Source organism: Citrus sinensis, chromosome 5, assembly GCF_022201045.2.
Source record: "Citrus sinensis cultivar Valencia sweet orange chromosome 5, DVS_A1.0, whole genome shotgun sequence".
Classification (NCBI taxonomy): Eukaryota; Viridiplantae; Streptophyta; class Magnoliopsida; order Sapindales; family Rutaceae; genus Citrus; species Citrus sinensis.
In genome coordinates, this window is record NC_068560.1 from 2,464,601 (window position 1) to 2,480,592 (window position 15,992).

At 35.6% G+C, this 15,992-nt stretch overlaps 2 protein-coding genes and 1 pseudogene across 2 annotated transcripts; 1 reads left to right on the forward strand and 2 right to left on the reverse strand.

Annotated features, from left to right (window-relative positions):
• The first annotated feature begins 399 nt into the window (after positions 1 to 399).
• Positions 400 to 3,886, forward strand: LOC102620129 (uncharacterized). Its single transcript, XM_006470911.4, has 2 exons — positions 400 to 633; positions 1,236 to 3,886. Exon 2 carries the CDS (start codon positions 1,240 to 1,242, stop codon positions 3,655 to 3,657), a length of 2,418 nt encoding a protein of 805 aa, XP_006470974.2. The 5' UTR covers positions 400 to 633; positions 1,236 to 1,239; the 3' UTR covers positions 3,658 to 3,886.
• Positions 3,887 to 3,997: 111 nt separating this feature from the next.
• LOC102630716 (mitogen-activated protein kinase kinase kinase 18-like) lies at positions 3,998 to 5,676 on the reverse strand (annotated as a pseudogene).
• Positions 5,677 to 6,115: 439 nt separating this feature from the next.
• Positions 6,116 to 13,947, reverse strand: LOC102619857 (uncharacterized). The gene is made up of 20 exons (XM_006470910.4): positions 13,785 to 13,947; positions 12,558 to 12,639; positions 12,079 to 12,183; positions 11,904 to 11,960; positions 11,706 to 11,776; positions 11,366 to 11,465; positions 10,759 to 10,829; positions 10,530 to 10,630; positions 10,336 to 10,439; positions 10,195 to 10,248; positions 10,049 to 10,104; positions 9,922 to 9,960; positions 9,664 to 9,808; positions 8,835 to 9,016; positions 8,695 to 8,762; positions 8,499 to 8,571; positions 8,352 to 8,413; positions 7,346 to 8,273; positions 6,903 to 7,193; positions 6,116 to 6,571 (listed from the first exon to the last, which is right to left on the reverse strand). The coding sequence occupies exons 2-20, from the start codon at positions 12,630 to 12,632 to the stop codon at positions 6,289 to 6,291; spliced, it is 2,865 nt and encodes a 954-aa protein (XP_006470973.2). The 5' UTR covers positions 12,633 to 12,639; positions 13,785 to 13,947; the 3' UTR covers positions 6,116 to 6,288.
• Between the last annotated feature and the right edge of the window lie 2,045 nt (positions 13,948 to 15,992).

Genomic DNA, 15,992 nt, shown 5'->3' on the forward strand with positions numbered 1-15,992 from the left:
AACCCGGATATATTCGGGTCTGGGTTTAGGTTAACCCGGACCCGGATATCTAATTTTAATATTATTTTTTAATTAATTTTATTGATTAATCTAGATGTGTTATTGCTTGGAAATGTATTAATTTTTTATTTTTAGAATTTTAGAAATTGATATTGATTCATTAATCCAGGTTCAAAACCCGAAATCCGAAAACCCGAATTTTTTCGGGTTGAACCCGGACCCAGACCCAGGTGAAAAAATCCAAGTTAAAATCCGGGTCCGAGAAAAGAAAATGGTATCCGGATCCGGATCCGAAAAGGCCAAACCCAGACCGGGACTCGAATTTTGCCATCCCTACAAAAAACTAACCAAATATTATAAGAGTACGATTTTGCCCTTGAATTACAAAATCTCTCGTTTTGCTCCCAGCCGGCCGGAGCAAAATATAATATGCTTTCAAAAAAAAAAAAAAATTGTCTCGATTTGTGTTCCCCAAAAGGAAGAAGCCCTAACACTAACCAATTTTTGCTCGCTCATTTTCTCACATTGTTTGCAATTTTTCAATTGGACAAAAGCTTTACAGCGCAAAAAATCTCAATTAAATCTTTAGAAGACAAAAAATCAAGATTAGAACTCTAAATTGCCGGCACTTTGGTATGTATTCATTATGTTTAATGTTCCTTGTTCCCTTTTCATATCTCGTTTAGATTCGAATATTGTTGTGGGTTTCTGCGGTTTTGTTGAATTATTGACCTTCTTAATGGTTTTAGAAAATCTTTTGTTGCATGCAAAGTGCTTGCTGAAATGCTCGTGATACATTTCCTTTTTTTTTTTTTTTTCAAATGATATAGGGAATTACGTTTTATGAGAATATGATTATGTAGTGTGATTGTCCATGTACATGATGTCAAAATTTTGTTTATTTTTAACAAGTAATGCTACTTATGCAAAGTTGAAATACAAACTTTGTGCAATTGTGTTGGTATTGTTTGTTTTTCAACTGATTTAGAAAATGAAGTGGGTACTTTCGTTCATAGGTGAATTTAATCGCACATTACCAATGGGGTAACGAAATGCATAATTGTTATTGATAGTTGCTGTACCAACTTTGCGATTAAAGTGTTGTTGTTTCAATGTTTTGCCATAGCATATCGGGGAACAGAGTATATAGTAGTGATGGTTTTGATATGTGGGCATTTTGCTTGCTTTAAGCCTAAATATGCTAGAACCTAAATGTATTTTTTGTATTGTCTCAGCGTAATGGATCTGGTTCGGTTTCCGGTTGTGTTTGATGGGGAATGGGTTAACGTGGACGGTAAATATAAGTTCAATGGCCGTGAATGTAAAGGAGTTATGCTGCCCCCTTCAACCACTTATACAGAGTTGTTGAAAACTGTGGCTCGAACTATCAATGCCAATCTATCAGATTCCAAAATCACCATGAAGTTTGCATGGAACTCACCAGAACCATTGCCACCCACAGAAATAACGGGGGATGAAGATGTGCAATTTTTCATGGCTGAAAATCGTGTAGCAAGAACTCCGTTATATGTTACTTCTGAATCTAGGTCTGGCTACAGGTTAGGGAAAGACTGTGTTGATGTGGTACCGGAGCCGAAGTATAATCAACATGATGTAGGTCCTAGGGAAGAGATGCCTGCAACTTTTGATCATGTAGAGCCATTATCTAACGTGGACGTGGAGGGTCTCTCTCCTAATAACTTACCAAATGAGATTGAAGTGCCTCCTGATGAAGTTCCGGATACACAGCACACACAACCCAATAAATCACCACCGAGTGTTTCCTCTCGAAGCAGCCGCCCGGCACCCTATAAGGATAGACTGCCTAGGATTAGTTTGTTGGCGAGCAGTAAGAAAATTGTTGTAGATCCTAATGCTGTTCGAAATATTGTTAAGGTCAAGGATGACTTTGTAAGTCACAGTGGTCACAATGATGGTGTGTACGTAAAAGCATTGTTCAAAGACAAGGAAGAGTTGCAAATGAAAATTGGCATGCTGGCCTTGCAGAAAAACTTTGAGTATAGAGTGACGCGCTCCTCAAAGGACATTTTGGTTCTCAAATGTGTTGCTAAAGATTGCAAATGGCGTCTACGTGCTGCAAAGTTGAAAGGTTCTGATTTTTTCCAGGTGAGGAAGTATTATCCTGTGCACAATTGCTCTCTGGATATTAGTCAACGAAATCACCGACAAGCAAGTTCGAAGCTAATTAGCAAGTTTATTAAGTCTAAGTGTGATGGTGTTGCACGGTCTTACAAACCTGGTAGCATAAGGGAAGATATCCTAAAGCAATTTGGTGTTAACATAAGTTATGACAAGGCTTGGAGGGCCAGAGAATATGCACTGCTCTCTGTAAAGGGTTCGCTTGAGGAATCTTTCTCTTTACTTTCAGCATATTGTGAAATGCTTGAAAAGAAAAATCCAGGCACCATTACACATATAGAGACTGATTTAGAAAACCACTTCCAGTCTTTCTTTATGGCACTTGGTAGTTCAATCCGTGGGTTTAGATCTTCAATCAGACCAGTAATTGCTGTGGATAGGGCATTCCTCAAAGGTAAATACCAAGGCATCATGTTTCTTGCTACTTGCAAAGATGGAAATGATCAAACATATCCTTTAGCATTTGGTATTGGTGACTCAGAAAGTGATTCATTGTGGGATTGGTTTTTGACTAAGCTTAGAGATTTAATGGGTGAAGTTGATGATCTTGTATTCATATCTGATGATAATGTAAGCATAAGGAAAGGTATAACAAATATTTTCCCACATGCAAATCATGGTGCATGTGTATATCATATCGGACAGAACCTTAAGGCTAAATTCAAAGATGTTAATGTGCACGAACTTTTCTTCAAAGCAGCTTCCTTATATCGTCAATCAGAGTTCAATGATTTCATGGCTGAAATTCGTAAAGTTGATCAAAGAGCTGATCAGTATCTTGTTGAAATTGGATATGAGAATTGGGCACGTGCATATTCTGATGGGCGACGGTATAATATTATGACTATTAATACAGCTGAGTGCATGAATGCTATTGTAAAGGATGCCCGAGAGCTTCCCATCACAAAACTAGTTGATCATATTAGGGAGCTGTTGCAAGTGTGGTTTTGGGAACGTCGGAATGAAGCTGTGAATATGAATAGTCAATTGACAAATTGGGCTGAAGGCGAACTCCAACAAAGGCACGATAAGTCTCTTTCATATCAGGTCTTAGAGTCTGACCTGAACGAATTCATTGTCAAAGATGGGTTTGTGGAGGACAAGGTTAACTTACATGACAGAACATGCAGTTGTCAAGAGTTTCAGCTTGAGCAGCTGCCATGCGAGCATGTCCTTGCCGTTTGCAGAATTCATAACATTTCCTGTTACACTTTATGTTCATCTTTCTACAGTTCTGAGGCTTTGGTGGCCGCATATGCAGAGCCTATTTACCCTGTTGGCGCACCAGAAGAATGGGATGTTTCAGAGGAAGTCAGAAACCATATTGTCCTACCACCAGCTAAGCATCGGACATGTGAGCATTCTACAAAGAAACGAAAACAGTTGCAGAGGGAAGATAAAATGGTGCGTAAATGTGGGAAGTGTGGCAGTCTAGGTCACAACCGTCAAACATGTAAGGCAGCAGAAGCGGTCATTCCCAGCTCCAGCAGTTGCTGAAGACCAATGCTGTATCTGATGTAAAAAAGAATCAAATTTTCTGAGTTTTTTTGTATATTTTGTCTTTAATATTTGACTCATCATATTGATGCTTCATTTCTTTCTGTAGGCATTCGAACACTAATTTGTAGGGGGGAAAAAAATGAAGTATCCTCTAATTTTCTCTAACAAATTTTACACTTTAGAATTGGTTGGTGCCGCAATCTATTCAGTTTTGCCTTTCATGCTTTTCGCCAATGGCAAGTTTCATTGCCAATGTTAGTCTAAGGTTTTACTTAGTCCCGAACCAAGTTATGCTGAAAGGAGTTATGTTCTACTGTCCTGATTAATAGTCTCCAGTTAATCATTATGCAATTTGATTTTGTTTTTTGCTCAGAATTATAATGTCTTGTGGAAACGGGTTTTTTTTAAACCTAAATGCAGTGTTGCTGTTAATAGAAAAAATCTAAAATGTACAGCGACCAAGAAAATTTCTAAAGTGCACAAACGTCCGTCTGGTTTGCTATATTCACATGTCCCTACAAGTTGGGAGTAACGACAGATTACTAACTTGATCTAACGGTAATCCAATCCCCTGAGGAAAAGTCAGTCTCTGGCTCCAGTCGTCTTACCACTCTGTATCTGTTGCCACAATGCCTAGTTGAGAATGGATTTCTGCATTAAAACTCATCCTCATCCGGAGAATTTGATTCATCAGAATCGCATTCGTCTTTAAAATCTAAGATGCTTGATGGTGAGCATGCTCATTCCTCTGTTGAATTTTTCTTTGCATTCCCTGAAATAAATGTATGGTTGAGTAACTCCTCTGCTGACCACCTCTTCTCTGGCTTCCTCTCCAGGCATTTAGCCAAGAAATCGAGTACCTTCTTGAAGAACTGAGTAGGAAAATGAGGCTTCTCATTGCTACATGCAATCTTTAGAAGAGTCGCAGCTCCATTAGAAATTCCAGTGGCCATTTCAATTACCATGCATCCCAAGGACCAAATAGCTGTAGCAAAATCCAATCCTTCATTTCTCAGGACCTCAGGAGCCATCCACAATGGAGTCCCCCCAATAGATTGCCAAGACTGCTTCAAGTTTCCGTTGTTTTTCAAGTCGTTTACCCTCCTTGCACATCCAAGATCAGGCAATTTAACGTCCTCATGTGATCCCAGGAGCACGTTATTGCATTTAAGATCACAATGCAAAATCCCATTACCATGAAGAATCTCTTTCGTATACAACCGAATGACCCCTGCATCTAATGTTCCTCTAAACTTCTCTGCCACATCTAATAAGCTTCCTCCGGCCATGTACTCCATGAATATATTAACAGTTTTTTCACCATTTCTTCCCTAAGTGAAATCTATCCCTAGACACTGCACAATGTTTGGTGAATTAAGACTTTGACGGATTTCAGCCTCATTCCTTAAAGCTTGAACTCCAGCTTCGGACTCTGCAGATTTTACAACGAAAAGTGCACCCGTGCCCTTGTTCATTGCCTAACAAACAGTAGCAAATGATCCTGAACCAACCACTTTTCCCTCCACCCAGTCCCCGCATTGAGAACACGAATGTTGATGATTTGCAGCCATTATGCTCTCTTTTTTCATCTATGGAGAAAGACAGTACGATAAAAGTCCTCGGTGATCAGCAACGAATCAGGTACAAAACCCAATTCAGAGGACACTTTTGATCCCTTTGAATGCATGTACCTCACAAAAACTCTCTGCCTTTCAAAACCACCACCAACAACAACAGCCTTAATACTATGTCTATAAAATGAAATGTAATGCACTGCGACGAGCGGTTTCCTGAGGAGCAGAAAACCGCCCTTACAGGCACAATTTCTATCTCACCAAGCAGTTACTAGTATTATTATTATGACTTCTTCCAAAGCGCAAGGAATATTTGAGGAAAATTGAATTTATATGCTTATGAAGTTCAATGAAACGCAAATGGTTTGTTGTCCTAGCTTTTTTGGTACAGTTTGAATTTTGACTGATTAAGAGGCCTAAACATAAGGACTATTGTTCCTTCTGGAGAATAGTGCTTTTCTAAGAATCACACTTATATATAATAGGTTCCTGGTTTTGTATTTTTATTTATTCTGAAACTGAGAGTTGGGTATTACACTTGACATCAATAAGGAGAATTTTCCGGAGCCATCAGTTTTATTTCTGAAGGCAAACACTTGATGGCAATGGATGATTCAAAGGCCAATTGCAGCATTAAAGCATGCCTTGATACTCTTCTTCCTTGAAAGCTGTGGTTTAGACAGTACTTTCTTCGCGAGTTATTTTGGCCATAAAATGAGTTAGCAATAGTCTTTGGTTTATAAAGCTGGACGTGACGCCAATCAATCACTGCTACGTGTTGGTGTATTATTAGTGTGACCGTTATGTAATGTCCATTAGTAAATGAGATATCTTAATTTTGTAAAAATAGCATCACTCACAAAACTGGAAGTACCATTGGGAAATTTTAAGTACAAGATATCAGATAAATACAACTACAATAACATTTAAAATGGCTTTAGTTTACCATATACAAAGCTCCAAAAGCACCAACGTTCTCTTATATTTCTATGATAATCTCCTCCCTTACTCTATACAAAAATCAAGTAATGTAAAAAGTTATAAAACAATCAATTTATATAAACATTCTCCTGCAAGTGTGATCAAATAAAGACTGCAAAAGACTTTTGGCTCCTTGTTCTTCTGGCAGTTTCAGAAGCCTTGCAACTTTGGAGAACCCAGCATGATACCTAAGCAGAGATTCGTCAGTTACTTCGGGTTTCATCTGTTTTTCCAAAGTTTTGGGTTTCGGCCTTGTTAAAGCCCATTGCATGGCCCATATGGCCAAAGGCCTCATGTAGCACAGTGATCTGTATTGGTCATCGGTGTTCCAAGCTTCTGGAGTTTGAAAAGCATAACTGTGAAGAAAACATCAATTTGTTAGTGATTGAAGAACAGTAAATCTTGAGCAGATTATTGTAGTTCTGCAGAAACTGTACAGACTTCCTATTACTATAATATTCATAAAATTTGCCAAAACTGAGTAATTTAACAATAGGGTCAGTTGTAATTATCTTAAATTTTAATAACTAGAGTACGATGCTTTATGAGTCCATGATGCTCTGAAAGAAAGCACTAGGAAAAAAATGAGGTGCAAGCAAACATTAAATAAGATTATCTAACAATGCTAACACTAGCCTGCTTATGCTTCATTGGTAGCACTGCATTTCGAACGAAAAGCTAACTTACCCAAGTCCAGTTCCAGACCATGCAGCTTCATAGATTCCACAGGCAGTTTGAAATCCTATGTCTGCCAAATCTTCATGAATCATTGATGCAGCAACTGCATATGTGACGCCAGACCATATTTCTCTTGACTGCATTGATGACATGTCAACTCTTCCATCAGGTAGCATCCCATTAACTGCCCCCCGCTTCCCACCCATCACCTTTAAGACATTGTAATTATAAACCTTTTTCAATGCACTTCTTGCTTTGTCTTCATCAACAATCGGCAAAAGGCCACATGCTCGGGCATACCTACAATAGATCAACAAAGTAAATTCCACTTTCAGAAGAAAAATAGACTTACAATAACCAAAGCATTTTTTGTATTCATATTTTTTCTAAAAGATTATGAAGCATATTTTTATCCGAAAAGATAAATGAAGCTAACATTTAGTTCAACACACCATTGTCCAGCCAATTGATCAGCTTGAATAGACGAACTTTGACTGCTACCACTGTTGTCATAATTGAAGTAGGAACCATTCCACAATTTCTCGTATACAACTTTTGCTTTCTGAAATTTGAACAAAAAATAATCCTCAGAGCCCCTGTCACCTACTTCACGAGCCAGAGCTGATGCAGCTTGTAAAGCTGCAACCCATAGCCCTCCACTGTAAGCACTTATACCGGACACTGACCATGTATCATATGTTTGATCAGGAAATCCGTCATTCTCAATCATACCATCACCATCCCTATCAAATTGGTCCATATAAGCCATTGCAACATAAACTGAGGGCCAAACAGCTTTTGCAAACTTCTTGTCTCCTGTGGCAACGACATCCCTGTAAACTTGGAGAACAAATTTCGGATTCAAGTCTTTCCACCTGGCAGTGTCATAAAGGCAGTAGGCATTTACTTCAAACCATGGGTCACAAATTCCAATATCATGAGGAACAGCTCCAAGAACCTTTCTTGAGACCCACTGCCCGTCGTCTAGAAGCTTCATCTTACTGGGGTCATGCATCATTACAGCTGCTGCAAAGTCTCTTTGGATACTGAGTTGAATTTTAGGAAATAACATGATCAGTGCAAAAGAAGAGTAGAAATGAACATCATACGTGTTCCACATTAGATATTCAATTCCTTCAAGATAAAGGAATTGACCAATGTTTTCTTCTCCATCTTGAAGCAAATTAGTTCCAAAAGAAGAATTGAGCGCAACTGGTGTGTATATTTGCTCGAGTATTGAACTCATCCTCTCAAGAATGTTGACAGCAGTATCATTTTGATTCGGTACGTCAACAATTCTCTTCAAATCTGATTGTGACCAATCAAGGGAAAACTTTCTATGGCCAATAGTTACTAAACTATGGACAGGAGGTGATCCATCTGCAAGACAAATAAAAGGTTAACTCATGTTCATCAAGTAATCAAATTTCAGAAGAGTAGACTGTACACTGTACATACCAGTCCAAACAGCGCCTCCAGCATTTAGATAATAGAGCTCATTAAAGAGAGTGATGGGATACCTGCAAAAGACTCTTCGGAAAAACTTTAGAATCTTAATATATGAGAAATCAGATAAAAGACATTGGCAAATGCATCTCATCTCACCACTCAGGAAGCCTCTTGTCTTCAAGAATAGGTCTTTGCCATGCTTCTATCTGTAACTCCCAACTACCATGCTCTTTGTTTAAGAAAAAAATGAGTCAGTAAAATATAACTGAGAGGGTCTTATAAGTTAAAGTAGTGACAATTACACATTTAAGATTTGAAAGAAAATAAGTGGATGATGATAATTGAAACAAACCAAGAATAGCATCACGGGCAATATTTGCAGCTGCATTCTGATGAGTACCATAGAATTTTGTGTAACGCCTGATGATGAAAGCCTTTCAGCATACAGACAAATTTTGGTATCTGATTTTTCTCATGCAATCTCCAGCTTACCTGTAATATGTCTTTCCACTCATAAAGTTCACCTCAGGGCAGTCCCATGCCAATGAAAATGTAACTTGGCCCTCTGAATCTGGGGGAACAGTCACAGAAGCTGCAATGGCTGCCCCTATGGATGATCCCGGTTCTGAAGTTACCGATGTTTCCATAGAATTAAGGCGATCAAAGGATCCATGCTATTACAATATAAGAATAGATATTATTCTCTGTAGTAATATGATAAAAGAGGCATGGAGAGCATAAGATAAATAATCTGATGCAATCAATTCCCTGCTGAATTCCAAGGTATAGAAAGACTTTCTTTGAAAGAATGAACCAAGAGAGAAATTGCCAACAACAGAAAGTAGGTGCCCATACAAATTCTATGAAACCTGAACGTAGTAGTCACTAACGGGTGAACACTATTTCAGTGATAATTTAATCGAAATGCACATCTTGTAAATCCAAATCCGATGATCATCCTTCTCAGAATTTTATTAACTTAAGCACATTGCCTTACCATTTAACTTTCTACAGAAAAAAAACTGTGAGGCAAATGTCTATAACCTCACCTTTAACATGATATAAATGTAGGAGACCTCCATGGTCTGGAAATATCAGTAACCCTTCTCCATTGGGATGTTTTTAACAAATTGTGATGAAAGGTTTTAAAACAAATCTCATCATTCTTCAGGGAGGCGTGTGATGAATTTTAAAGCCAGGGTTTCATATTTCATATATACAGTGCCAGATATTGCAGAAACAGAATAATTTATGTGATGGTCTCTTCTGCTGAATCCATAATTGGGGTAAGTTGCAAAAACAAATAATATCATGCACTAACCTCTTTTATTTCGTGCCACATGTCCTTTGCTGTTAAACCTAGGGAGTTACCGGATATCACAAAATGAGGACACAATGAGACATGAACACCATCAGTCTCCTGTGCTGCAAGTGCAAAAGTCACTGGGGGTAGCTGATGTGAAGTCCTGTAATGACGGATGCAAGATGTTATGTTAAGTTGCACAAGATATAGCAAAATGAAATTTTCTATCCAAGTCTTCAGTTCTTTTTCCCATCTATATCATGGAAAGATACTTGCCTGTGATGTAAAAGAACAGCATGCACGCCATCATTCATCCTACAGGGATTAAGAACTATTAGTTAGTATAAAACCACGGGCATGAAATTTATGTATAGAGTAAAAAAATAATGACAAAGATTGTTACTTTGTTTTTGAATTGTAGTGTTGACCAGTAAATTCAGAATCCCCTCCAACAGAATTCTGAGGCATACAAAATTCAGAGGTCATATTCTTGTCCAAAAATCAACATTGTATTATCGAAGAACCCATGCAAGGATAAAAAGCACCTACTGTCCATGTGAAAAGCAAGGTGATGTCTGCAGAAGTCTTTCCTGAGTTATATATCTGAAAGAACATAAAACTAGCAGCTTAATCCCAAAAAAACCTTTATCGAATGCCCAACAAACAAATTTCTCAAGGAGCTCTTCCTACCGTGTAGGTAAAAACTGATACAGGGTAGCTGCTCTCCTTATAATTATGTGGTATAATTGGGGAAATTTGGCGACAAACAATTCTAAGTTCTGGATCAGGTTCACCTGCATTGACAGATAAACCTATCTATAATTATATGTCCAAGATTAAGATGCGAACACTCTCAATGATACCTATATTTAAAATCAAATTACCCTCATGTACGGTCCAAGCTCTTGGGTATAAAGCATGATATGTTGACTTATCTCCCTTCAGATTCCAATCCCAAGATCCAATCCCTGCAGCTGTTGTATCTCTGTTTACGTACATCATCAAGTAAGCCTTGATCTTAGTTTTATTACATCTTGATTCTTTTATGTCAGATTTCAAATGAGAGGAAATACGATTGAGAATAAATTACTATGCAGTAGATTGATGGCTTACTTCAGCACCTCTGGTGTCTTTGGGCACAGCACACTGGAATATTTTTGGCCATTTGAGCGTGAAACAAAAACCTGCATGTGGTGTTCACATAAACAATACAAAAGAATAAGATCATTTCACCAAAAAAAAGAAAAAGAAAAAGAATCAGCAAAAGTAACTGCCTCAACAATCATTCAACAAGATTTGTATCAAAAGCTAGAGAAAACCACTAAAATCCAGTAACCAAAAACCTACTCAGTTGGGATTGACCATCTTTTTTCTGAAAAAGGCTATAATTTGGGGAAAAGTGAACAACACAAGACTCCAAATTGGAGGTGCTATAATTTGGGGACAAGTGAACAACACAGACTCCAAATTGGAGGTGCTGATCAAGGTTCTTATTGTTAGTTGAGACTGATTATCAAGACTTTCTTTGATTAGATTAATAATCACACATAAACAAGAGAACAGAAGAAATTAAAAAATGTGTGATGCAAAACAATGTAGTCTCAACAAGCTTTTACTATCTAGCAAACAGAACTTTTCACAGTGCATGTGAATTTATTTAGTGGAAAAAAAAAATATTTTTTTCTTTCTTCTCTTCGCGAGAGAGATACATAAGACTTACAGAAAATTGATTTGCTAAAACTGGTTTATCTTCACACACTCTAGGGAATATTTGCCAGCGCTGAAATTCACCTCTATAACTTCTTCCAATGCTTCCTGAACTGAAGGTTTCATTTCCCCAAAAAGAAGACAAAATAAAATAAAACGTCAGAGGAGACGCAAAACAATTTATTCAGGTTCTACAACTGCTTCAAAATAAACAAGCAACAAGTAGGACTAGACATTAAGAATCGAGGGGAATGTTTCCAATGGAAATGTCATGAGAACGTTAACAAGGCGCTATGCAATTAGGAAAACAAAATCTGAAACACTCAGGTGAATGACTAGGGAGAAAGAGTCACCCAACACCACCAAGGGGAACACCATGAGAAGATGTTAGATGGCGCTTGATGAATGGATCAATGAAAGCCCGCTGCAAAAGATATCATGAAGACAAACATGGACCAAGATTTTAGTATTTTTAAGTTGTAGACAATATTCTTAGAAATTTTGAAACACCACAATGAAGTGGAGACTGAAGATATTAAAAAAGAGCATACCTTTCCTTTTGCAGCTTCTTCCCTAATAAGGCACCAAATCCGAACACCTATGGGAGCCTATCCAACAAAAAAGGGGGAAAAAAATTGACAGGAAGTCAACATAACTTTCTAACTTTAAAATACAATGCGAAGAATAGGTTTTCAGAAGCTTTTGATATCTAAACCTGTAACATACCAACTGAACCGTTTCTTTCCAATTCAATGTAAACTGTGAAAGAGGGATTTCCCCAGTACTTAATTTTCTCTGCCAAGTAAGTGATGCAGGTTTTGCTGGGTCAACCTTAATACAGGCACAAAGAGAAAATTAGATATGAAGCATACTTTAAAAAGGCTCAAAGCATCATCTACAGAGTAAACAAAGAGCTCAATGAATCCCAAAAAAGGAACAGCGACATCAATTGTCTCATGAACAATATCCCATAAAGTGATAAAGAAAACTTCTCTCAGTCGCAACATCAAAAGAGAGTGTGAGCATATGTATGGTTTTTCTGATGTATTCTGTACAAGAACTGTTGCATAAACACCAATTGAAGAAAAACATTGTCTAACCTACTTAAATCTTTTGAATGTGTGAAGAGAATGTCTTATTGCAATTTCATAGTGCAGATTGGAAAATTTAAAAGCTTTTTCAGAATGCATCAAGCTTAAGTCTACCTTATCAAACGAAGAATTCAACGGTTCCTTCTCTTCTTCATGAAGGCCATTCTCCAAAATCTTTCCTTCAAACATCCTCTTCCTGTTCAAAAAACATGGTTATCAGATAATAAAACTTTGCTAATTAGACAATACAATCCTTAAATGCAATTCACTTCATGCAAGGTTGTTTGCCAACAAGTTAGATAACCAGAATGCCTTATATCCTATAGCAACCATTCTGGTGATGCACGATTGCAAGTTCTCTTCTCCATCTCTCCATCTTCTTAGCAACCAAACAAGAACTAAATCCTCAGAAAAACATGAATTAAGAAATTCAAAGATAAGATTTCCTCACATAATTATTACACATCAACATAGACAATGGAAGAATTGGATGAGTATAGCAAAGACACAATGCCACACTGAAACTCAACTCAATACAGTATAACTGATTGCTATCTGATTAATCAATTGCTCTGTCAAATACCAACAGAAGAAGAAGCTGAACTAAAAAATCATAGACCCCAATCCAACTAAACAATGCACAAACAAGTGCTACCTTCTAAAGAAAAGAAAAATTTACAGTTTCCCAGAACTGGTATCACCAAGATCACTCATGTACAATCTGCTGAGCACGCGTACATACACACATAAGCAAATACATGCATGCATAGACACATGCATCTAACCATGTAACTACATGTACAATGCAAAAATGATGAAAAGCTTCAACATCAGATTCCTTTACAACCCATTTGACAAATTCATTCCATCATCAAAATTCCAAATAAAGGTCATCAAAAAAGTATATCCATACACACGTTCATCCATTTATTGATACATACATACATATATTGACATATATACATAAAGGATGCACAAATACATACCTACCTACATACATAAACCTGTCCATCCAGCCATCAACAAATAAATACATACGTGCATAGATCAACGGATGCCATACATACAACATAGAACTACATGTACAATCTATAAATCAATCGACAGCTCCAATGCCAGATTCATTCACAACCCCTTTCACAAATTCATCATATAATCTGAATTCCAAATAAACGTCATTAAAAAGATCATTCAACACATATTCTCACACACTTAACACATAAACATATTCAGATGCCTGCACATGAAATCTTGGTGCTGACTATCAATCAAAGGAGCCTCAAAGCAATCAAGGATCGATCAAAAAGAGAAATGGGATTCACATTATTAACTGTAACTGACCTGAGAAAATTTCGTCAGAAACTGAAAACGTAGAGAACTGTTTTTGTCTTAGTTCAGCAAGTGTAAGAAGCAGAAAGAACTTATGCAACAACCAGAGAGCCCAATTTTTGCAATAAAATAAGTAAATTATGAATAATAATTTCAAATTAATTAAAACGGATTGTTGATTGGTCAAAAATATTGAACCGTTTTTTTTGGAGTTTATTTAAATTATAGTTGTATCAGTTTGATTTTTTAATTTAATTTTTTAATTTTTGGGTCACAGATAATTGGATATTGTTTCATAATTTCCGTACTGGATTTTGTGCAATTTAAATGAAATTCACACTACAATAAAAAATTAGATTTTCTTTATCATATTTGTAATATTTATAGGAAAAATTATAAATAGCGTTAATTTATTGAGATTATATTGTATAATTATAACATAATTCCTTTGTTTTTCCTAATAAAGGAGAATTTATTAACTTTAAACTTATATCTTTTTTATTAAATAAAAATTATATTTATTTAGATTTCAACCAATTTTTATTTTCACATATTAATATGAGTTTAGTTTCTAATAATGTTATTCTTTAAAAAAAAATTGAATAAAGCGCAATGATTAATGAATGTGAGTTCTTTAATGTTTTTTATTTTGAATTCTTTTCTATAAACAATTTTCATAGTTAATTCTCATATTTTTATTCTATTAGTTTCCTCATAAAATAATGTTCTTTCATTTCCTCAATCAGATTATATTTCATATCGTGAGTCGTGTCCATATTGTATTGAAATTTTGACAAAATTTCAACTCCAACATAACGTACGTGGCTTATTTAGTTACACAATTTTTCCATTTTAAATCCACTTAATTGTTTGATACAAATTGACCAAAATTAATTATGTATTTACCTATTAACATATATATTTTTAAAATTTAAACACATAATCAAATATGAAAATGATATTTGGTTTGGTAAGCCGGTATTTTTGTCAATAGAGGGGCTTCTAGTTCATTTATATGATTGGACAATTTTGTAATTCATCTCCTTAGCTCTCGTTTTTTTTTCCGCTCAAGAGTACTTAACATATTGATAAATTTTATTAGCTTCAATCATTTTTATAATAAATTTACACTGTATATATAATAAATATATTTAACTTAATAGAGTTCATATGAATAAGTTAGTCATGTAAATATATCCATTTTAAGTTAGATAAATCTATCAAAATTTCACTTTTTAATTATTATACACATTAGTCAATTAAATTTCACATAAAAAATTAAATTAAATTATAAATACAAAAGAATTAAATAAAATATAAATGCATTAAAACTTAGTTGGAATAGTCTATAGATGGTATTGAAAATTACTACGCTTCCACCGTTCCACGATTCACCCAAAATTAGAAAATTAAAGTAAAATTTGTAAATCCTTGTTTTCATATAAAAAATTCAAATTATATATATGTAATGTAGGATGTTATTCTAGCACTTTAAAATTTTATTGTTTTAAGTTTTTGGTATTTTCTATTTTAATCAAAGTTAGTGTCTTAATTTTTTTTTTATTATAACGACACTTCGATTAAAAATTAAACATAACCTAATCGTATTAGGTTGGCCCTATATTAAAAAGATATTAGTATTTTTTATTTTTTATTTTTTATTCTATCCATTTCTCTTCTCCATCAATATGCTAATGCTTCAATCAATCATTGCAGAAAATTGTTTTGAAAAACTGAGAATTTATTTCCGTTTATTAAAATTTAAGAAATAGCTGGAGAGTTGTTAGCAAGTCCTTTTCATTCTTTACACTTTACATTTGTCTGCAGCACGTATCATGCAAAATATTTCAATCCGACGGCTAAGGTTTGTCTATATTTAGATAGCGATGTGAAAATATCAAAGTTTTTTGGAATCTTCTTCTCCAAAAGGTTCTGGTGAAGATCTTTCTTTTTGTCCCAACTTGAATCAATGGCGATTAAGAAACAAGCATATGTATGATAGGTCCCTCAATGGGACACGTTCGTCTTTTAGATAGGATATTTTAGCATATTTGAGACCCAATCTCATAATGAGCAGTATTAGAGAATCAAACTTTACATTTGTAGTGGAAATTTGTTGGTGAAATAATTCAGGTATATTCAGACGAAAGATTTAAAATTTAAAGATAGTTTCGTCTGATAAAAGTATTATTAAGCTATATCTCATATTACACTTATTAG

What these genes read in the sequence shown, in the direction of transcription:
- LOC102620129 (XM_006470911.4), top strand. Translation starts at nt 1,240, where the DNA reads ATGGATCTGGTTCGGTTTCCGGTTGTGTTTGATGGGGAATGGGTTAAC.
- LOC102619857 (XM_006470910.4), bottom strand. Translation starts at nt 12,632, where the DNA reads ATGTTTGAAGGAAAGATTTTGGAGAATGGCCTTCATGAAGAAGAGAAG. An exon ending in TGTGGCACGAAATAAAAGAG is followed by an intron (nt 9,017 to 9,663) that starts GTTAGTGCATGA and finishes ATATTGTAATAG; the next exon opens with CATGGATCCTTTGATCGCCT. An exon ending in AGTGGAAAGACATATTACAG is followed by an intron (nt 8,763 to 8,834) that starts GTAAGCTGGAGA and finishes TTTCATCATCAG; the next exon opens with GCGTTACACAAAATTCTATG.